The sequence below is a fragment of the Ixodes scapularis genome, unplaced genomic scaffold, assembly GCF_016920785.2.
Source record: "Ixodes scapularis isolate PalLabHiFi unplaced genomic scaffold, ASM1692078v2 PGA_scaffold13__105_contigs__length_92229423, whole genome shotgun sequence".
NCBI classification, from domain to species: domain Eukaryota; kingdom Metazoa; phylum Arthropoda; class Arachnida; order Ixodida; family Ixodidae; genus Ixodes; species Ixodes scapularis.
In genome coordinates this window covers 53,951,025-53,974,772 of record NW_024609839.1, presented here as the reverse complement: position 1 = coordinate 53,974,772, position 23,748 = coordinate 53,951,025, and the positions used below count along the sequence as shown (strand labels likewise).

Here is a 23,748-nt window from a genome sequence, read left to right as displayed (position 1 = left end):
CGCGCCTTCCCTGGCATTCAGTCTTGGCACGCGTGGCGGCTCAGCAAGTCATCAACAGAAGGGACCTGTGACGTATATGTAGCACGGACAGTCGGATCTGCTTGGAAGCAACTTTATTAAATGGGTACAGCGAGGAAAACCTTAGCGTAAAGTGCCGAATTTGATTTCCCAAGGACTGCTCATTTTGAATGCAGGGACATCTTATTTATCACATTTTTCTTCACGGGGTATTTAACCTACTGTTTTTGTTGGTGGTTACTAATAATTTTTATCTGATCACTATAAAAAAAATCCCAAAATGTTATCCTCGAGCAGGATAAAATATATCGGCTTGCCACGATTCATTCATACACCGAGAGCATCGAAGCTGCTCCGGTTAGGCACTATGGCATCCGTCACCTGAAATTGTTTGTAATCGTAAATACACAGCCAACCTAAATATCTTACTATTATATCTTTGTTTTTGTGTGTGGAAGTAAAGTTATTTATTTTACTCTAGATGTAAAATATACCGGAAGGTACAACTTCACACTGCATCATCTTTTCTCAAATCATTAGTCTCTAATATGATACCACTTTGTACGCTTATGTAAAATGCTGTATATAGTTTCTCCTCCCTTTTACTGTGTGACCGATCGCTCTTTTTATCAATGACCTCATCTGAATAAATGTATATAAAAGATTTGTGCAAGTTTCATGAAACTGGAACTCAGAGTCACTTCTTGTATAGGACACTGCTAAGTGTAGGCTTTGAAAAAGGACCCTACTTTGGGGAGTTGTTTCTTCTTTCACAGTGCAATGATGCAACATGTTTTTAATAGAAATGAATGCCGAAATAGAGTATAACAGGGTACCCAAATTTAAAAAAAATCGAAGGTGGTGTTTTTTTTTTATTCGCATTGGAATTTTTCTTTGTTTGATTTTTTTCCCATGTTTGCCTAAATATATTGTAACTATTGTGTCACTCAGATACCTTATTTATTTTTTCAATAATAGTCATATATTAGTAAAATAATGTCTGCAAGTTATGTAATAATGATTAAATTATTTCATGAGATACAGATTTCCAAAGTTTGCCATTTGTCGTTCGAGCAGGCATGTTTGGCAATTTTTAGAAAACTAAATAAATTTTTAATAAATATTATTACTTTATATTACAAGCAAGGTGTACCCATAGTTTGTTTGTAAAAAGTTTTGAAATTCGCCTAATTTTATTGTTTTAATTATTCACTTTCAAACTTTCCCCCTCCATCAGTGCGCGTTATTGCGACTGTCCACCTCTCCCGGCCTTACGATTTCTCTTGTCTCCAAATTTTTTTTCTGGTCAAAACTAAGTGTGGATTCGTTTATACCAGACACTAGGCAATGTCATATAAAAACATCAGTTGATTTAAAAATGTCGACCAGCCACCCTTTGGTCGATCTTATCTGAAATCACCCACTTATAGTTAGTTTCAGTCATTGAGCCTTTTCCGATGAGGTGAAAAAATATATACTTTTTAATGTCTTCGCGAGTTTCTCGTTCATGAGCGTCTACTTAGCGAACCGGTTCGACCTCCCAGTAAGAGCGAAAGCTGGCTGTCGATGCTGGTTCCAGAAGAATCGCACTGATGGCGTCTGTTGTGCCGGTGTCTTTCGTTTTCAGGTTCGCCGAGGCGCGGACCAATGTTGCCCTGGTCTACAGGGCTCATGCCAAGTCTGTCCTGCTGCCGTTGCCTCACAAGCTCAGCAGCAGGCCCCTCCCCCTGGAATACCTATGGTGCGTCTCGCTCTCCTCAGATGGACTCCGGTACTTGGGCCAATGCCATGTAGAAGATAAGGCCTGCCCGTGACGTCATCATCCGTAGGCCCCGACACGCCCTACCCGCAAACACGCCACAAAGCGGGAGACTCGTCCGTCTTGGTGTAGCCACGTGCTAGTGGTGCACTTGTGGTGAGACACTACACGACGCGCTGTCGACTATGCTTACGTAAGCGTGGCGGCTCTGTGGGGGGGAGTCTACTAGCGGTGACGTTTGGGGAAGAAAAGTGCGGGCCTTATCTTCTATGTCTTATTGCTTACGCTCGCGGCCACTCACTCGAAGGAACTGGCGAATTATACGGGAGACAGCGGGATAACTAGGCGGGCTCCTGGAGATATATGCCTAGGGAATCAGTGTTTACTGCCATGGTAATGCCGCTGGGTCATTGCTGTGGTGGGCCTATACGGTCTGTGGGTCGTTAGACACGGCGTGTGGAGCAGAGCGCCAATCGGGAAGAAAGTATTCGCTGTAAAAAAGGACATACACGTTGATATCCTGCGGCTAGAGTATCAGTTAAATGTTCTCATTTCGTCAAACCTGTTGGCTTATTTTTTAGAGGATTGATGTGAAAGTAGGTGGAATTAATGAAGATTCTCACGATTCCTGGTGTTGAAAAAAAGGGGAAACCTAAAGAGGGAATAAAAATGAAAGACGTTTACAACACCCTGCAACGCCGAATCAGAGCGCAGCTCTTAAGGAGGCGGAGGGGAGGGTACTGAGGGGAGGGTATACCCCTCCTCCCTCCTCCTCCTCCTTCACCTCCTTCTTCCTCCCCGCGCGGTACATCATGGGAAATGTCCCATAATGCACCGCACGGCTATGCCGACGGTGACGGCGACGCCGACGCCTCTCAAGCCGGAAACGGGCGCCAGAGAGCTGCTCTCTAAAATATAAATGTCGTTGTCGTTGTTGGGCCGGTGTTTTTAATACACGAGTCCGAATTCTATGGTTTTTGCCACTGAAGGTTTAGCCAAGTTAGCTAACGCGTACAAAATACAGACTAGGCTGGAAATAAGTTTAGAGGATAAAATCTGCTATATCGGTCACCCTATCGAGGAACTAGCACTGCATCAAACGCATCTTAAAGGAGCAGTGAGGAACAATTTGTAATATTACAAACTCTGTCAAGAATGTTAACTCGATGTAGCGATATTTGGATACTCGGGTAATAACGATACTAAAAAAGCGGTTCGACCTAAAAAAAGAAAAAAAAACGTATACTTTATTAGAGAAAAGACATTCCACTCCGCTCATTTCCATGAGACAGCGCGTCTTTAACGCCAAGTTTTCCGCTAGCGGACCTGGCGTGCCGCGTCTGGGTACGCACGTGCATCGCGCTGTTGACGCTGTCGCGCAGTCTCGCGGCGTCGAGGAAGAGGATTACTGCCGGCGTACCGAGACACCGAGATCGTCGAAACAACCGGGACGGCTGTCTCGACTGGCGCTCGACGATAGATGGCACCCGCAAACCCTCCAAATTTAAAAGGGGAAACCCCGAGCCTGCGGCTCATCTATCCATTCGAACTCTGTGATCCGAATTCCGCTAGTGAAGTATTTGAGAACAGCAAGCTAATGGTGACACCGACTACGTCGTGTTCATTGTCACAACGCTGACGTGTTTCCAGTGAAAAGTTATTCCCAGCCACCTCTTTCGACAGGATTCGGATCCTATCGCCACTTCGGGTGCACCGTGCAAAAGTAGTATACTCCGGCATTCTTCCCACTGCAAAACAATCTTTAAAAGTGAAGGTTGCCGACTGGTTCTTGGGACCTGTGCGTAGCTTATGAGTTCCTTTCCATTCCTGTCCTAGAACCACAAACCGAGAGAACCCTACGGTACGATGGTGGTTATGCCCAACAGGAACTGTCACATAGCCGGGTGCCACGTGAGACTGACTTTGAGTGAAATGCACTTCGCTTCCATCTCTCACGAGATCACACGCAGCACCATGTCTTTTTTTTTTTTCTTTTTCAGTGCTTCTGCGCGCACCGCCCACACCGCCGTCACGCTTAGCAAATCCTGACGCTTTGCGCTTCTAAGCCTGGCTTAAAGTGCAAGCTCGGCATTTTGCCTTTTACTTGGGGTGCTCTGCTTTTAACTAAAGAATGCAAAGGGCGCAAGATGCATTTTCTTTATTTACGAGTCTACATGCTCATTCATGCCGTCACATGACGTGATGGAATTACGCCTGTATTCATCCCCACCTACCGATATTTTTTTTTTCCAAAACTATATTCGGCTAGACTCTATTTGTGGGTTTATTTTCTCGCGTAGGAATGATGCACCTTAGTAGTGATGCCGTTATAATGGTAGTGTTGTCAATATATTTTATTGACACTATTAGCATTTACAATAGTGTTCCTACGTAATAAAACATATATGGTGACGATCGTTTTGTCGACTAACCTGCAATTAACTAGCCCAAACGTAGTCATCAAATTGATATTAGACATTTTTTTTCGCCCAACTGCAATCTAGTTCATGTCCGTGTCTTGTGCATGTATGCCCGATAGTAAGGCGACGAAGAGCTGGACATCATAAGTATAATGTTTTGTGTTAATCGGCATCTATTGTAACCTAAAAAGTAAGATGAGCAGAGAGGTTTTTTAATTGTCTCACCCTCAGGGCCAGCATTCTTTCACTTCCGCGAAGTCTTTGTCGCTTCGAGAGCGTTGAGCGTGTACCTGTAGCCAAAGCACGACAGAAAGCAGCGAGCGAATGTTGGAGGCTGAGCATTTGAAATAGACTCCCTGCGCTTCTTCTTTCACTGGTATACAAAAAGTAGCATCTCTCTCTTCTGCTTTTTTTTTTTTTTTTCTGGGGGGAGGGGGGGGGGGGGGGAGGGCGGTTTTTCGGCTTTTGTTTTTATTATAGTTTGTTTGCAAAGAATATTTTAAAAAGAATGCAATTGGCCTAAAACTGACTTGTATCATTCGCGATCTTTGTACGCCGTGCAGAGAAATCCGAGGAAGTAAGCCTAAAAGAAATGACCGTAGAATGTGTAAACAAAGTCTCGTTTGATAGCTTAGAATTCCGCAACACGGTGCTCTCCGAGATAAACAGGGGGAACTTCAATAACAAAAGCAGTAATTTAACAAGCTACCTTTACTTTTCTCTTCTCGGGCATCAAACACCACGCTCCCAGTCGGTGTGCGCGGTCGCCCAACCGAAACAGACAGCGGGAGGATATCTCGCAGGCAGACCGGATTTAGATAGCGGAACAATTTCTTGAACCGTGTTGTGGCAGGCAAACAGCCGCGCGAGCGGCGTTACACAAAGACGGTGAGACGTTTTTTTGTTTGTTTGTTTTTCCCTGGTGGAACAACGAGATGCGAGAAAGTCAACGCGAAACATTTCACGCATCTCGTTTTCCCGGCTTGTTGCACCCACACACGCCGGCCATTCTGCTTCCATCCGGGGGAAACTACTTGGAGATGCGCATCACAAGGAGAACCGGGCACATCCGGGTCCTTTTTATTTATTTTTTGCAGCTAGTTTTTTGTTTATGCTTCACATAATAGAATTTCACTGGCCGGCGCAAACAATTCCATTGCTGACCTGCCCAAATTGACGACCTCATGAATTCGAGAGTAGGGGGAGGCGTCAAAGTTTGGCAGACTTGGAATGGGGTGCGCAGGCATGATTGCTAAACAGGATTTCGTGTTGTTGTTGTTGTTGCGTTTCATTTTATTATTACGTCGGCTCGCTTTCAGTAAAGTGAAGCTAGATAGGTCTCCTTCTTTGCCTTTGAAGGGCGTTTACAGCCAGCTGCAACCTCACTTAAGATAGGCTAAGGTGAGATGCTTTGTTACGCCTGCGCAATTTGGAGCTTTCGAGCGCGACATTATATTTGATAAAATCCTCTTCAACTGGATGTTTCCTCGAGGTTCAAATTAGCGCGCGATATTGTCCCGGGATGTTTTATTGTATATTTATACTTTTCTTTTTGTAAAAGCTTGTGGATTTTTTTTTTTTTTTTTTAACAGCGTTGAGCTGGCAGTTATGTTTGGACCTCGGGTGTTAGTGAGATATCACGTGCCAGGCTCGCTTATAACAATGGCGACAATCTTAGTTAAGTAATGTAGTCAAAATTACAAAGTATACACTCCCCCCACCCCCCGAAAAAAGATATGAATCAATGCAAAGGATTATTATCGTCAAAAAATTACCGTGCTGTATTAGATTATTTTTTTTTTCTTAAAAAATAAACTACGCATTGCCAAATGCTCAAGCCTCGCACAAATGTAGTGCTAGCGGTTCAAGCCAAATGACAGTTTCTGAACTTTCTGCTATATCGTTCAAAAGTTACGTGAGTTTCTGCAAATTTCAATAGAAAAATGGGGCCCATTCATGGCGCAATTCATCTCCATGTATTAGAACGGTCTGTGAACCGCCAATCTTTTTATGTAAATTTTTTTAAAAGGATTTGTATATTTTGAGGAAGATAACAGGTTAGTTCTGAAACTTTGACATCTCGCTCTGATCGCTTGTGGCGGAAAATAAGCGTTCGGCCGTGCGTGATTTTTTTTTTCTTTCTGTAAAAAAGAAATATTTTGTAAATAGTTTGGTGCGGCACCTCGTACAATAGTTACAAGATAAATATAACGTTTCAAGATGCCCCCGATGCTCTAGTAAGATTAATAAGATTAACATAATACATAAATGTGCTTTCGGCCTTGTGTTGCACTGGTCCTGTTTGCGATTTTCGCTTAGAGCAACAGCAGCATGGAGTTAGTGTTTCGTGACATTAAGTCGCATTGTAGCGCTTAAGTTCTGGGATTCTGCCGACTTATAGCATATCAGCGCGGGAGATAATGTTGCACCCGATGCCTGTTTTCACTTCGCGGAAAACACCTTATATCAGGCGACTTTTTTAACAAAATACATTGGCGAAAGTTTGCGAGTTAATAACGTTAAGCGATGACACGCTTGTAATCAAAGCGGGACATTTTGTGCTGCTTTTAACGCATTACGCTCAAAACAAATGCTGCTCCTCCAGCGCTCTAACACAGTGCTTTGTCTTTTTTTTTCTCTCTTAAACCCGTCCTTCCTTCCTCTGTATCCCTTAATACTTGTCTTTTTTTGCCTTGTCATCGCCACATATTATTTGTACCTTTTCCACAACATTGTTTCTCATATAATATGATTTTTCTATGGGATTTTTCCCCTTTAATATGTTTTTGCTCTTCAACTATGTATCACATACATCTTTCGATATTTGATTTCTTCTTATTTGTTTTCAAATACTTGATTTCTTATGTTGTTGTTTCCTCATTCTATGTTCACTTGAATGTCTGCCCTGTATCTTCATAATATACCCTTGCGCCTTACTCCTGCATTTCATTTGCACATTTTGCGCTACCTCTATTCTCCTTACCATTACTCGGTCCCTTTTTATATATTATGCTCATACATTTTCCTCGCCCTTATTCTATTTCTTGGCACGATATTTTGGACCATATTTACGTTATACCTCGCATCAACGCCATCCCTTCCTCGCACGCTCTTTTTGCGCCATCCTTCCGCCTGATCGCTTTTCGTTCCTCCCCGCACTTCTGAATCCTAATCCTCACCTTGAATCCTCCTCTCCTCTCCTGGACCCCTTGCACGTTCCTTTCCGTACCCCCACCAACAGGAAGTACGTCTCAAAATGGTTGACCCCAAAGGATTCAGCAAATCCTCGACTCTGGAGAACACCGTCAACGGCGCGCCGGACATCGAGTCAGCATTTTGCAAGAACCCCAACAAATTATTTGGCGTCAGCCCTTCCGATATCGACAAGTACTCCCGAGTGGTGTTCCCCGTTTGCTTCGTCTGTTTCAACCTCATGTACTGGATCATTTATCTGCACATCAGCGACGTTCTGCCGGACGACGTTAACGACGAATAGTGCACACGGTCCCCATTTCCCCCGCGTTACGCATTCGCCTTTAAAGTTGTCGTCCTTCTTCGTCGGTCCCCTTACCCCCGTTGCGGTGTCTGGAACGCGACTCGGACCGGTGTGTTGAGCGTCCTATTTCGCGTCATCAAATGTGGTCCCAAAGTGCCAACCAATGACGCCATGAAAACCGGAATGTCACGCTGTCGGACGTCGCGATCCTGGTTCATTGGTCGCAGACGTTCCAGCAAAAAAACATAAGCAGACGCGAGTGTCGCCGTCGTCACGGCGTCCCAACTCCTGGCTGCCGAAGCTTCAGGCCCCTGGCCAAGCTGGAGAGTGACCTCTAGGAAAACAGGCGTCTGACACTTCCACCACCTCTGCTGTGACGCCGCCAGGATCGCGGTCGGCGGCAGCATGACACATTGATGACGTCATAAGGCGGAAATTGAGGGACTATTTTCTTTTTGTAAGACGCGGTAAACACACCAGTTGGAGACTCGTTCCAGGCAACATACCCCCGTTGTGGGCAAAGAGATTCCAAAGAGAACCAAGAAGAACTCCCGGATTTTAACAAAACGTCGCAGTATATGAAGCTAAAAACAGCACCAAAACGGTAAACATGTTTTCGGCCACCTCTTTTGGGGTGGCGTCTCCCACTCACAGTTCCCCAAACACTTGTCCACCCCTATCCGTCTCGTAACGCCACTCGGACACTGGGTCTCACTGTTGCAATTTCGCTGCCGTCATCGCTAGTGGACTGCCTTTTTTCTGTCTGCTCGTGTATGGGACTCGCTACGTGACGTCATTACTGTGTCCACTGGCGGGGGGTCTGCCGAACTGAGCCAAGCCTGACTGGCCTTTCGGTTAATGTGGGGTCGTATTTTGTATTGTAGTTCTAAAGGATCAAAGCCTCTTCTCGGTAAGCTATTAGTAAGCTATTAGTAGGCATAATGTACGATTTAACCAAGGAGTATTTAATGCGCTTAATAATGTATTATGAAATGCAACAAACATTCATATCGTAACGGCTCTGATTTCAAAACCAGCCACTTACTGGGAACCTTACCCACTTCATTTTCGACAATTCTCCTGAATATGAAGTGCAATTTGTTTTATATTGAAAGATAAAGGCCGATTTGCTCTTATCAACAGATCGGTACCACCAATCAGTTAGAGCCGGAACAAAACAGCAATGACATCACGTCCCCCAGAGCAACCGACCTCTCTTGTGCACTCGAACACGCCACGTTATATTCGACACATTGCTGGCAACCCTGCATTATGACGAAGTTCCGAGACTGGACAAGCGGGGACCAAGGCGAATGCGAAACAAAGGGATCACAGGACAAGGAGTTCTTTCTTTTTCATCTTTCTATTACCGTGCCCTTTCTCCAGTCTTAAATTTTCGTCGTTTTTCTAGCAGCCCGCAGCTAACTGGCCCTTCGACTGCGTCATGTACAGAGTCTCTCAGTAGGCTCTCTTTTACATCCTGTGGGCGAACCAGAACCCACGCACCACCTGGGCCTTTGCGAAAGCTGAACTGACGCGCTCCGAGTGCACCCTATTTGAGGCAGCCCACCTGCGTACACATATCTGAGGCAGCTTGTAAAAAATATGAACATCAATAAGTCCCTCAAAACCAAAAAGCTGACATTCGTATTTCAGCAGATCAGTCCACCGCGTGCTACCATTCAGCAACATATCTTAAGAGACCTTGTTGTCCCAGTGGCATTCGATTGACAACCCCCCCCCCCCCTCACAAATTCTGTTACTTGACCTTTGAGTTCGAGGTCCGCCAGTTCAAAGCGGGTACTTCGTGAATCTTAGATAAGACTTGGTGACGCTTGCGAACATCATGGTGTGTTTGCTTGGGTTGCGTACTTTATTTTAATTGTTGATTCTTCCAAAGAAACCCCCGTTCGGGTCGATTCCAGCGCGCGCGACATCCACAACCCCTCATCAACACCGCTCATCGTGTGAATGAACCACATCTGTTTCCAGGGAGAAGGATGAATCGTTTTCGTAACAATGTGTGTTTGGGTTTATCTTATGGCCCTCTTTCAATTTTCTTGAATTGTAAAGTAACCTCAGTTCAACGAGACTTCGAATCTTGTCTTGGTGCCTTCACTCCGGAGTGTGGCTGCCGCGTTCAGACATTGTGTTGTCCTCCTTCTCTATAAGCTCATATATGTGTGTATCTCCCATTTCTCGTAGACGCAACAGTCAACGCTATAATGTTCGGAGCCCTGCACGGGTAAACACACACACAAAAAAAAAAACACTTATCGCACAGATTCTTTACAATTGTAGAGCATTGATTCTGCAAACCATCGCTGTTGTGATTGTGGCTTTGTTCGCTAATCTTTGGCGTTATCGCATCGATTTGCGAGTGAGACGACTAGCTGTTTCCTCGTCTCCCGATTGTTCTTGATTTTGGCTCAGTTTACCAAGAATCGCACAGACCAGCCCCCCTTACGCAAGGCTGTAGGATGTTTTCGGCTGTATCTTCTGAGTCGCTCCTCAGTTTGTATCGCTCAGTATGTACAGACAACTCTGAGTTTCAACCGTCTTTGTCAGAGAGGACGTCCTCCGTTCTGCACATGCGCCCCTGTACAATTCTGAAGACAGAGAGCTTCAAAATTTCAGGAGACGCGCCCCCCTTCCGCCTACTGTCGCGCAAGCTAGCCTTAGCACCCCGTCCCGCCGTTAGTGTTATTGTTAGGATGTTAACGCGTTGTCATGAAGCGTTCTTGTGGAGTTGTTTGCATGCGAACTGTGATTTTTGTTTCTCAAGCCTGTTAAACGTGTGTTTTTGTGTTTTATTTTTGTTTTTGTTTTCTGTTTAGCTTTGACATTGGCGCCCGTCCCGACCTCCCAGCGCGAAGTGTCCTAAAGGTCTATTGGCACTTGGATGCTTAGTCGTACTTCGGATTATAGCATATAGATTTACCAAGATGGAGGTCCGAACCAGTTCGATTTTAAAATATTCATATGTTCGTTTACATTTTTTTTAATAATCACCACTCAATGATCCCTTTCAGAATATTGAAATAAGAATTCATTTCTCACGTAAGAACGCATAATAAAATTTCAGCTTACGCTTCAAACTACCGTAACCATACCGGGCAAGTAATAAACAGTACGTCCGCTAGAAATGCCCTCAATGAGGTTTACATGTTCATGTTCTGACTCAAAACTTTTAGAATAAATTTTGTGCAAGCCCACAATTTGATATGCGAGTAAGCAAAATACCTAGCGCACTTCTTTTCTTAACAGAGGCATAACATCAATACATTATGATTTAGATAAGCTATCCTACGAGCTACAGCCATTTTCAAAACTGTTCTTTAACGTAATTTTAAGACAATTCTCAATTAATCATATTGTAGCTTTAAAAGACGAAATTATATTTTTTATTTCGCTATACTTACTGCGGAAATGTGAATAAAAAATCATTGCGTCACAATAAATACAACCTGATTTATTTTAACTCTTGTCTATTAGCTAAAATATATTGATTCACTGCAGAATAATATTATATTATGAATATAATGTCAGAAAGCGCTGAGGAGACCGTCCAAAAGGTCCATATAAAAAAAAAGCCTATATCGTGTTGTGGTCATGTAAATAGTACCTAAGTCTCAAAGAAGAAAACTCAACACATCAAACTCCGATGTTTATAGGTCCCCTATTTAAAACAAAAAAACAAAGCCCTCTGGTACGAATTAACCACGGCGTATTGCGCCGCACAGGGATATGAGCTTCTTCAATTATGATTCCACAGCGACATCATATGAAGACATAATCAAACTTTGTGCTTTTTTTATTAAAAAAAACATTTAATTGCCACTATAATACTTCCACCGAGCCTCCACGTGCATGTTATCCCCATTTAGCTTTTATTGGTGTTGAAACTCTCTGGCGACAACATGTTCGTTGTTTAGGACGACCCGTACCACGTTACAACCGTCTGAGAAAACAGAATCGCTTGGTGTTAGGACAGTAGGCTGTTTCCTGTTTAGCTAAAAACACCGCGGCTTCTTGCAGCGGCGAGTACTACCTCAGATGCAACATTATTTCTTTCGGTACTGAAGTTGTTTTAGTACCACTTGCGACGTATACTTCGTAATCCATTCGTTTTGTTTTCGCTTCTTTGTTTCCTTTTTTTAGGGTTATCTCTTTCGGTAAACTATGAGGTTGCACACAAATGTTATGCGTTGACGCTCCTTCAAGTCAACTTCTTGCACTATGAATGATTCACTCACCCATCACGATAACGAGTCCCTTCTCCCGATTACATTCTAAGGCTTTTGCCTCCACCATCATTTCCCACCCCATCTCGCGAGCCGTGATGAAAACTCCATCGAGACTCTTAGCAAAAAAAAGAAACAGAAGTTATATCCAGGAATGATCCTTTTTGCGTTAGGTTGAAGCAGCAGACATTATGGGGTGACATCGACTCATTCCCCTCTCCAGACGAGGCGACATTGTTTGTTGCAATCTATCTTTGAGGATTCCAGATTAGATTTTTAAAAAAAAAAGAGGAAAGGCCTTTCGCGTCATCCGTTGATTCTCGGGAAGAAGAAGCCTAGCCAGATGAATGGTAGGAAGAGCATGCTTGGTGTCGACAAAAGAAAAAACAAACACGAAAAAGTAGAGATCCCCCTATGGTCCAGCGTGTCTTGTCAATGTCGCTTTTACCCCCTTCTCTGGCCCCAATGTTCGTCGTGTGCATGCGAGCGCGAGTGTGTGTTCTTATAAAATAAAAAAAATAAATGTGTGTGTTTTTGACAAAGGTCGGGAAGACGACGACAAACCGCGTTCATGCAGGAACTTTTTTTGTTGGAGCTGATCCCCGACTAGACTATAAGCCCCCCGTCGTTCGCTTGTATTCACGAGGTTTCCGTTCCCTCAATGTTGTAACGGCAGATACTAACCGCGACCCAGCGCCACGACTCAGTCTAAAATCGCCGTGGCTCTCGCAATTCTCGCAGTTCCCGTGAAATTCGTCCGATAGTTTCTTTTTTTTTTTTTGTATTTCATTTTTAATGTGTGCGCTTATATGCGCTTCGACGTACCAAGGCCCCTGCCCGTGGACGCAAGAGGAGCTATGCCAGTTGTTTCTTCTTTAAGCTAAACCTTACCCACGGGAACGCATGGGACCTATACACTTACGTCTAATATTTTCCTTGGAACTTTCTCTTTAGCCTGCTAAGTCAAATTCATCCAGAAGAAAAAGAAATACATATAAATATATATATATTGTATTTATAACAAAAATAAACCGGTTGGTCGAAGCATAGATAAGCGGATACGTTTCAAGGTATTCTCTCTTCTTTTTTTCTCAGAATGGTTGGGTTCGTATTCAAACTGCACTACTTTTAGCTGATTTATTAAACGAAAGAAATCGAAGTTACACTGAGGAACATCAAAACAAAACACAATGCAGTAGAAGTGAATATAGCTCATTATTAATTATTCTTCACGTTCTCACGCAACGTATTGGAGAAGAAACAAAATTCTCAGAAGTACAGTTACGAAGTTTTTTATTTCTATTTTTGATATTGATGTGATTTAAGTTCGTCCCTCTCATACTCAATCCGACGAAATACTGTTTTATTTTTTCTTCTCAAGTTTAAAGCAGCACATTTGTTTGTACGAGTTTGCTTCTGACTTCAAAAACATCTTTGTTTTTGTGGTTGCACTAAACTAGAATCTGAAAAGGACTAATCTAATCCCAAAGGCCATGATTCCCTTAAGAGATCCCAACATCGGAATCGCACTTCGAGACTCAGAAACTTCCAGGGAATATGAAGCCTAATTCCTTAAAATAAAAGAAGTAAGAAAGAAAAAAAAGAACCGAGGAGCGAGTCTACCTAGGTGGGGTTCCGTTTGCTAAACTTTGAAGCCTCCTTTATCAACTCCAATGTAATAGGTGTAGATCTCCTCTGATATGCCAGCGCAATGTACCTGAATTATTTTTCGCGAATGTTTCCGTAGAGAAGAGTATTTGGTAAACGTGTGCATGATGCGACGCTCTTCCCCCTGCTTCAGATGTTAACGAAGAGAACGAACAAAACAAAAAAGACGCAAAAAATAAAAAAAGAAACGCCTATCTTCTTCGAAACCGGATATAACGAACGAGTACGTATATCGAACGCGGCCGTTCCGTGAGATAACGAACCGAATATTTGCGGAACTATGAAGGAATGTTTTATTCTTTTTTTATTTTATTTTAGTACTCAGTGTGAGCGTCTGTCGAGTTTCCCTTAAATTCGCAACGTACACAGATTAGCTTGTGGCGATTAAGATTGCTTTGGGACCGGTTGAAAACGCAGCTGACCTCACAATCCGACTTTATCGCCGTTACAAAAGCGACCCAGCTGACTGTAAGGGCGACCGAACACCCCTTCGATGTTCTAAATCACTAATCAAACTCCTCAAACGCACGCTCACGCTAGGAACACACAACTATGTTACGGATCATAACTTACTATAAACTGTAAGATCACGCGTGGAAAGATTTTGAACATCGCGTGGACGGTTGTCATTTATTTGAGTAAATATTAAAAAAAAAAAAGTACGTTTAAGAAAGCGTTGGTCGAACCCCGAACGGGTGTCTCTGACATAAAAGAAGAAGAAAAAAAAACAACTTTATGGGTTCAAGACTTCATCCCCCGTCGCTGACAGTGCGTCGTCAATCACATCAAGTCGAGAGACTACATTTAAGTTCCCATTCTCGTCGCAGTGCGGCGCTGCAGGCGCAGGTGCCACTGGAATCGCGATATCGCGAAACGCAATGTGCCATTCCCGCACCGCCCCTTACTTTGCGCGAACACTCTTTTTTGCGCGTTTGCCGCTTGTGAACGCCGTTGTAAAACGAAACTACGAAAGGAAAAGAAAACGGCGGCGGGACGACAGGCTACTCGTAAAGTTTTGACTACGAGCTGTAGCCTCTCCCTGAGCCGTTCACATGGTCGGGTGAGCGTTTGTGACGCAGGATAGTTCAATAAGCAATCTTGGGTTTCGAGTGTATCCCATGGATCACTCGTTTTCCCTTGACAGATAAGCCTCAAAGCCACTGGGCAAAGAACAAAAACACAACAGCAGCAGAAGCAACAACAACAACAAAAAAATCACTCTCTTCTTGATCTCCCGCTCCGTGTACATAAGGGATTTCCTTGTATATATTCACATGTACGTATCAGGAGTAGAATATTTCGTCTTCTTGCTAGGCTCTATAACATTGCGTTTTCTCCGCGTACGTGTGTTCTGGTCAGGTTAAGTTGTCCACAGCGGGCGCTGGTCCTTTTTACATGCATAACGACTTCTCTGTGTATCACACGCATACAGACACGCAGGTATATGTGTAGATACAAAAAAAAAAAAGCAAGCGAAAACTACATGTACATAGCTGCTACCTGTGAGGGCGAGACTAGGTTATTTTCGTCTCCCTCCTGCCGTGCTCGTGAGATGTCTACGACCAAACACACGACGGACATTTTGTTGTGCTGGGTTTATTTTGATCTGCATGCCTAGCGAGAAAAAAAAAAAGTTTTTACTTTTATTTTTTCCGCGAACAATAAACCGCCGACTCGCTGAAACTTCCTCGCAGGACTTCTCGCGTTTAGTCATTGCTGCACGACCTGCGCAGAGCTGAGAATGACTTTTCGTAGAGACTCCGTTTCGTATTTCTGAACGCTCGGGCGGGTGCGTGTGCAACGGCACCCGCCGTGGGCTCCGCTCGCGGCTCAAGTCGCGTCCGGTGGCCCTCGACACGTTACTCCGTCTTCTGATGACGACTGACCGGTGTTTTCCTATAGATGCTACGGCAGTAGACGACTCCTGAAACAAGGTGACAAAGGACTACCGTCTACAATAGTATCTCTCTTCTCTGTCTATCTCTCTGTCCATCGCTGTGTCACGTGATTAAGGATGGTCCCCCTCGCCCTCTTACGTACCCCCGCCATGACCGTGAGTCGCACCCGCAAAGGTGCTGCTAACCACGACAGAAGTATTTGCTCAGAATTGTGCTCGTTTTAGTATCGCCGTGGCGTGGTCCCGGTCTCGACCCTGTACTCATGACACTTGTACAAAGAGGGGACGCTCCAGGCTATCTCGGAAACACTGTATACTCTGCTAGGATCTCGCGTCCCCCGTAGGGATTTGTAACCCGAGTGATCAGTTGTGTCTTCTTATAGGGAATAAAAAAAAAAAAACGAGAAGTAGTCGTTTGAAACCCGCTGTCCAAGCTGGTGTCGCGAGTGATTCTGTCTTTCACCCCGGGTTTTGCTTTTGAGACTTCTGTTTATTCTTCTTGTGCTATCTTTTTTTCCCATCATTCACTCTCTTTTCGTAGTTTTGTTCTTTTATAGTCCGTTTACACCTGGCGAACAGTGACCACCTTTGCACTCAGACATGAAAAAAACACCCTGCTGTCGAACCAGTCACGTTGCAGCTACACTGTATATTCACAAACACATTGGTTGTGTTTGTCGCTGATTGGCGACGCTGAAGCGTTAAAGGATCGCCAACAAAATGTTTTTAACCTGTCTGCGAGATGCGAATTTGACAACTGTTTGCTTGTCAGTTTGTCCTAAAAGCATGTTCACGCTAGACAAATACGCTGGGCTTGAAAACAAAATGTTCCATGTTAATTCAAACTATTTCATGCCAACGGAAGATCTGTTTTTTTAAAGGACACGAAAGGTTTCCCACTGTCTAGTGTGAACAAGCTTTTAGGCAATTTTCCTACTTTCGTATGACAATGCTGAGGTGCACTGTCGCCGAGTACAGAGTTGTGAAAACTAAGGCAAGTTTGAGTGTCTATGATGCAAGCGTTTTGCGGGACATTGTTTTGTTTTAGTGTCACTTGTGGTATGAAGCGTCGGCCTGACGCAAGGACAACAAACATTTTTTACCTCTTGTTTGTCTTTGATGTCGAAGGCATGCCATTGAAACTGTAGTGTGTTCACGCAGTGATGGCATTGATTGTTCCATCCCATGTTGGCCGCAACGTGAAACGTTAAAGTTACGAGATGTTTTAAAGGAATTCATTGAGAGGAAGACGTCACTCTGGGCATCAACCTTGAAACAATATTTATTGTTACTACTTTATTGTTTTGTATGCATATTCTGTTGTCTAGGTGACTTCTGTGTTGTTGAGTGCTCTCTTTTTTACTGGAAGTGGTGATCTCGTGTTGTTGCTTGTATAAACACAAGGGGACACCCAAAGGGAACTCAGTTGTTACTCAGCCACGTTTTTACTTCTTTTTTTTTCGTTTTCAACCCAAGCGATAAAAAATGAATCATGCAAATGGTGCTTCGTTTGGTGTACCTTGCTTTCTGATATTGGTGATTCTTCATCTACAGCGGTACACTGAATGACTGTGTTACTTGCTTAAAATGTACAGCTCGTATTCAACAATATTCTTTTCCCTGACAATTACACATGATCTTATCGTACACCTTTTTTTCCTTCACATTGTCTAAAATCGCACATTCTGCAATAACGTTTGTTTCTACAGAACCTCAAACTCTGCACGTTCTGGAATGCTGGCGCCTTCTCAAACTGCAAAGTATTGTTGTATCCGCGTAAGCATTCTCACTTTTGTATTACTTTTTTTTATTTTTCGGGCGAGAAATCTTTTTTCAAACTCGCCTTTTTCTACTGTGTTTGTCTGCGACTGCATATTTTTTAATTTATATTTTGGTTCGTTTCGTCGAGGTTTTTGACGCATCAACTTCAAGAGTAGGGGTCTTTGTGGCATTGTAACCCACAGCACATGATCAAGTCGGTGCTCTTAGACATTTCTCCTGCGCGCCAGGTGTCGAGTGTTCTACTTAGAAGGATGAACATCCGAACAGACTCATTAAAGACGCATTTAAAGCAACATCTTTTCCCCCTGCTGTGGTTGCCAACCGAACAAATTACACCACGTAGAAATATGGCATGCGTAAGCTTTAGGTTTTTTTGTTTTTTTCTTGCGTAGAAAAAAGTATCATAATTTACCTTGTCCTCGCATATTAGATATTGTCTTAATAATTTCACAAGGGTATCGGGTACACAAATGGTTTTCTGTGTTTTCTTTTTACTGATGAAAAATGCCTGAAACTAAATGCTACCGGAAGATCACGTCAATAAGGACCTCAAGAAAAACTAAAATTGCTTAACAAGCACCCCGAGATTTTGTCTTATCCGATCAGTGTATTACCAAAAGTTTCATGATACCAGTATTAATACCATTTTAGACAGCAATGTTTCTAGGCAAAGAGGTTCACTACGGTGAACTAAAACTCTTTTTAGAAAGCAAAAATTAGAACCTACCGCTCATCCCTACAGTTTCTTGGTAATAAACACCCTAACGTTCAAGAACTCAATTGTATCGTCATAGACGGACGACTATATAATGGTGCAGTTCGTGCATTACTGTCAGGCTTTTTTTTTTTTTTTAATATGTGCTTCTGACTTTATGAATAAGTATTCCAACCCCCACTCCTTAAGATCTTAATATCTCTAGATTGCACCAAGTCTACTTCTTTTACAATAGGCAGCTCAATCTCATATTGGTAATTTCACTGCCCGATCGTTTATCCCGACTTCCTGACTGTAGCATCAACGTACGTGACCAACTCGACTGTAAAAGATTGGCATTTCGACCTCAGATGCACCGCCTCATCACATGACGTCGTAAGCTCACTCTCTTCAGCCATTCTGAGGCGATGCCCAAAAGCAGGCGAAAGCAGCATCTGGGGCCGACGTGCAGGCGCCATCGCCAGGACACGCCGCGATTCTGGGCGTGGTTAGGGGCGTGCCCTTCTATAGGGGCGTGTCCGTGGGTGCAGCTATGAGGTAGGCATGTCCGCGTAAGTCATTCTTTATCAGCCTTTCATTTGTAGCTTGTGGACTTTAAATTAGATTTAGGCAGGAAGTCGCATGCTATTCATGTAGTGGGATTGACAGATAATGTACATAGAAAGTAACCACATGCAATATATATACACACACACTCGCCATTATACTTGCGCGGATAAGACTGTATGGCTACGACTCCTCCCATTGCTGACGTCATTATGTACTCATCAGTATACAAGTAAGCGTAGAACGAGTGCTCGCGTAGACAGAGCTAGTGGCGTTAGCGGTGAGTGACAAGAAATGGTTCATTTGACGAATGTATTTTGCATCCATCTTGCTTTTGAGCGCTTGTAATAAAATACCAGCTCTGAAACTCAAAGAAGGAATTCGGTGTTTTTTGGTCACTGCACTCGTTTTTGCGATGCCCATGAACCAATTTCTATCTTTAAAACCTAAGATTTAGGATGTATGTATGATAATTTTGATCAATTACTCAATCAATCCTCAAGCCATTAAATACAAAGCCATGTATATTTATGCCCATTCAATTTTTAAGAGGCATCTGAACTATGACTCCAGTTTGCCTGTCAAGAGACGATAGAAGCTATTCGAGCCAAATACACTCATAGTAGAGTGTCTCTACAATATCCCGTGGAATGTTGAGGCTCGATTGGTAGACAAAATACAATATGCAGATTAACGAACACTTCCCCCTTAATGAGTGCAACGTACGATGGTGCCACCTTCAAGCTAACACCAGCCTGGGACTTGTGTACTTCCCTCTTTAGTTTTGCATGAGATGCGGGTCGTTTATCGGAAGACAATTCGTAATACGGCAACTCGTAACAGGGTTATTTGTCGCATGGGGCAATTCGTCATAGGACGATTCGTCACTGATGTAATTGGTCGAAAAACCAGAGATAATGTATAACAATCTTGTTTCCCGCGTACTTGCTTTTTTAGCGTTCGGCCGCTTTTGTTATTACTGCGCATGCGCGACACAGCCATCGCATGCGCGGCAGACTGCACATACGCGACTCGGAGAGAATGTTGCTCGTTCACGTGCGAGACACAAACCAGACATGCGCGACACAGATGACATATGCGCGACACAGAAAGAATCTAACTCGTCCACGTGCGCGACACAGACATATTGCACATGTACGACACAGCTACAGACTGCGCAAGCGCGACCGAACAGCTTCACGTGACACCCCCCAATTGCCTAGCAATTTGCCATCCATTTTTTTCTATTAGTGACTGAGAGAGACGCCAAGATTCTGGGGGACGAAAGATAATTATTCAGTGTCTATTAGAAATAAGTAAAAGTCAGTTTCTTTGTGTCGAAAAAAAAAGATTAAATCATGGCAAGAGAATCGCTGGTAATTGTACTCTCTTGGAAGAACTATGCTCGATAAAATTAAGAAATGCTACAAAGATAAGAAATATATCTGTTAATAGTTCGACGAATTATCACAGTGACGAACTGCCCTATTGACGAATCGCCCTTTGAGACGAATGACCCTGCCACAAGTTGACGTGTGTACAATCCACCAAAATACGACCGAGCGCGGAACGGACTCAATATGAGTGCAGCGTCAGTATTTAGCAGGGATTTGTGTTCAATCAATAAGGATAGAAGTTGTTCGTCAGCGTTCAGCTGAGAGTTGGGTGAGTCACTGCGTTGGAAGAAAACCGGTGCGCAGATATTTTATGGAAAAGCGGTCCTACAGTCGTTTTGCATCCTCCATCCCTTCAGCATCAGGCTTACAAAAGAAAATTCTGAGAGCTACAACCACGGAGCCTAGAACGCATCTTCGACTAATGTGTTTAGCGCCCTATCCCGCCCATGCATACAAAGTGGTCCCCAAGTAACAACAAATGACGTCACAGAAGCAGAAGTGTCATGCTGTCGAATCTCGCGATCCTTTCGGTTGGCCGTAGAAATTTAGGCAAAAGGCACGAGAGAACGCAAGGGTCGATGTCGACACGGCGTTCCGACTCCTGACTGCCGAAGCTTCCTTAGACTATCTGGCTGAAGAGCTAGCTGCAGCAGAACAGTTGTCTACCAAATCCACCAGAACCGCGACCGGTGACAACAAGGCACGCGTAAGACGTCATCAGGCGGGAATTGAAGGACCACCTTTTATGACACACTCAAAACACATCAGAGACGTGTTCCAGGCACCCCAGCCGCAAGTGTGAACTGGAAATAAAAGGAAAAAGAGAGGCTTAACATGTTTTGATATTCTTTAGGATAGCTCACTTTCACGGACCTGAGGGTATTTGGAATAAATAAAGAAATATCTGGGCATCAGGTACAAGGTCAAGGGGAAGAAGATGGTGGTGTCCGATGCTCTCCTGCTGGTCGGCCTCCCACACGTAAGCAAAAAGTAAGTCCAGGCTCGCTTTACAAGTGCAAGGAAAGTTAAGACACTCTAATGACTATGTAGTGACGAAAGCGCGCATCTAGTCCATACGACTTCGCTATGATAAACTTTACTTCATTCAAAACGTGTAGTGTTTTTATTAAAAATAAGGAAATTTTTTTCCAGATGTGTTTTCTTAAACGAGAATTTATTCTGACATAATAAATCAAACGCTTTATGTTGTTATTAGCATTTAGGGTATATCCGGCAATTATTGTTCTAAATATACCCAAGAGCGGCAATCTGCAAAGATGTCATGTTTGTCGCGTGTTTAAGTCCCTCTACCGAGTTGCTTCGATTGTTTGCGAAAAAGCAACAATCCACGGCTTTTGATGACGAAGGTAGAGTGGTACATAACTAGTTCCACAATAAGCTATCATCATTCCATCAAAACAGGAGTAACATACAATGTTTTACGAAAGAGTCACACGTATATTATTTCATAAACAATCGTATGCAATGCAAACGCGCTCCTTAAAAAAACAGGAAGAGCATCTTTAATAGCTCTTTCAACTGTCGCTAGAAGGATTCTGTATGCTTTAGAAACCTAACCACACTCTCTAGTTCCGCTTCCATCATCCAGGAGACAATATCTCCGGTAGTAACCATTGCACGCCCGGCAGGATGTACGCAATGGGCGCCATGGTTGCGCGCGATTCTGTCGAGCTCCTTTCGAGAGCGAATTTACAGATTGTATATTGCGCTGCTATGCCCGGAACGCTTCTTTGACTGGCGTGTTTAACGTCATACCTTTACTGCCCATCAGTTGAAAATGGTCAGAAAGTGTCAGCAAATAACTTCAGGGAAGCCGACGTGCCATGTTGTCGGATGTCGCGATCCTGGTGGTTGGTCGTAGAAGTTCTGGCAAAAAGTACGAGCGAACCCAAGTGTCGCTGTCGTTGCAGCCTTTCAACTTCTGGCTGCCGACGCCAGCTGGGAATTGGAACTTTCAAGATGGAGAGCTTCCTGTAGCAGGACAGGCGTCTGTGCCGCATCAGCCTCCGCAGTTTGGAGAGGTGGATGCGACAGACGCGTGCCTGCACGTGGATCGCGGCATGCAACAACGTGGACACTTTTGTGACGTCATCAGGTGGAAGCCGAGGGACCACATTTGGGAGCACGCGAAACACACTATAGTCCCTTGCAACTCAAGAAGTTAGGAAGAGGGAAAGGAAGGCCGGGGTGGACGAAGCAGACGGAACGCTGGAGGAAAGAGGAGGTTTCCCCTTTCCACCCCAGCGTTCCGTCTGCCTCTTCCTTCCCACCCTCCTTTCCCTCGCCCTACCGTCCTGATCTGTAACTTACTATTCGCGACTCCAACTAACTATAGGTGGCGCCACTCATATTCCAAGATGGCGGGTTTAGTGAGGGTCAGAGATGCGTGCCGCTGTTGAGCCTGTCTAGTGTGCTGGCTTCACTGAGCGACATAAATTATTTCTGCTAATACGAGGAAGCTAATGTTTTATGAGCGTAGGTCACCTCTTTAACCTGAAAACAAAAACGGTGTTCAGCGTATTAATTACGGAAGGATGCGCGTTTTAATTCTGGAGCGAAACCGAAACTTACCTCTATTTTGGATTTAATTTCTCGACAGAGGTCTTAATTTCGGATTCTTTCATGACTCAAGATGTGTCTCACATCGTAATTATTTACTTAGAAAAGTTGTTCGCGGAAAATTTATTTTGTGACATACTGTTCGATCCAGGCTGATATTTGTCGTTGTTGAAAAAATCAGTGCTGATATCTGTGCGTTCTCGATGCCTTTGTCTCGTTCAGATAATTGTCATGGGAAATAATGACAATTATCCCAGCACACGAATAAGAAAGTAATTCCAATTTTACAATATGTCCACGAAACGCATAAACTAATAAACGCTGCTCTCACTGCAACAGCCCAAGACGAAATCCGAGTCAGACAGCTGAAGTCTGTGTGTGTGTTTTTATAGCACCGCGTGACGCGTAGGACTTCATATTACATCCAGCGTTTAATTGTATGTCTATCTCGATAACTATGCCAGAGTTTTTCATATGCTAAAAAGAAAACAGAATTATACCTTTCTGGAAAGACTATTATGGTTAAATAGAGTATTCCGTGACCTTGGCGTTAATTAGAGGCATGCATCGCCGCGATTTGTATTATAATAATAATATTAAAATTCACATATTTGAATAAGTAATTATTCAAGCTCTAATATAATTTGTTGCTTATGATCTAATTTTAAACGCGCGAAGAAATATGACAATGAAAACTGTGCTAATTATCATCACTGGTTCCAATTGCTGCATTTTAATTACAAATAAAATAAAAATAGTCTAAAATCAATGAAAACATTCTAGCTAATGTGAGAAATCAATGTAAAATTACATTAATTGTGGGTAAAGTATATTGTGCTATCAAAGTCGCGACTTTTGACAATCGGTGAAACCTCCAAAGTCGCCGCCAATATACTTCCAGACCAAATGCCCAAAAGTTAAAAAAAAACCTTTTTATTTTTATTTTTTAATTTTATTTCGGGTTACCCCGCAGCGCCCGAAGGCATTATTGCAGGGGGGGGGGGGGGAGGTACATAGTTCTGAGAGTAGAAATACACACGTGCATATGTACCAAAAAAACAAGAAATAACGCAAGCTCACAGGAAAACACACTCAATCAAAAGCAAGCCGAGAATATGATGAAAGAAACATCGGTGACTCGCATTCCATGTATTTTTTAATTACTAGTTTTTCATAACATTTATTTACTTTTGTATTTGCTCGCCGTCGTTTTGCCAATCTCAGCC

General features: G+C 43.4%; 1 protein-coding gene across 1 annotated transcript in view; it reads left to right on the top strand.

The window, feature by feature from the left end:
* LOC8035835 (gamma-aminobutyric acid receptor subunit beta) overlaps positions 1 to 7,693 on the top strand; it is a 246,812-nt gene extending 239,119 nt beyond the window's left edge. Inside the window, exons 10-12 of the mRNA XM_042289637.1 lie at positions 1,646 to 1,759; positions 3,614 to 3,688; positions 7,439 to 7,693. Of these exons, the coding sequence (XP_042145571.1) occupies positions 1,646 to 1,759; positions 3,614 to 3,688; positions 7,439 to 7,693 (444 nt within the window). The remainder of the gene's footprint in view (positions 1 to 1,645; positions 1,760 to 3,613; positions 3,689 to 7,438) is intronic.
* The last annotated feature ends 16,055 nt before the right edge of the window (positions 7,694 to 23,748 follow it).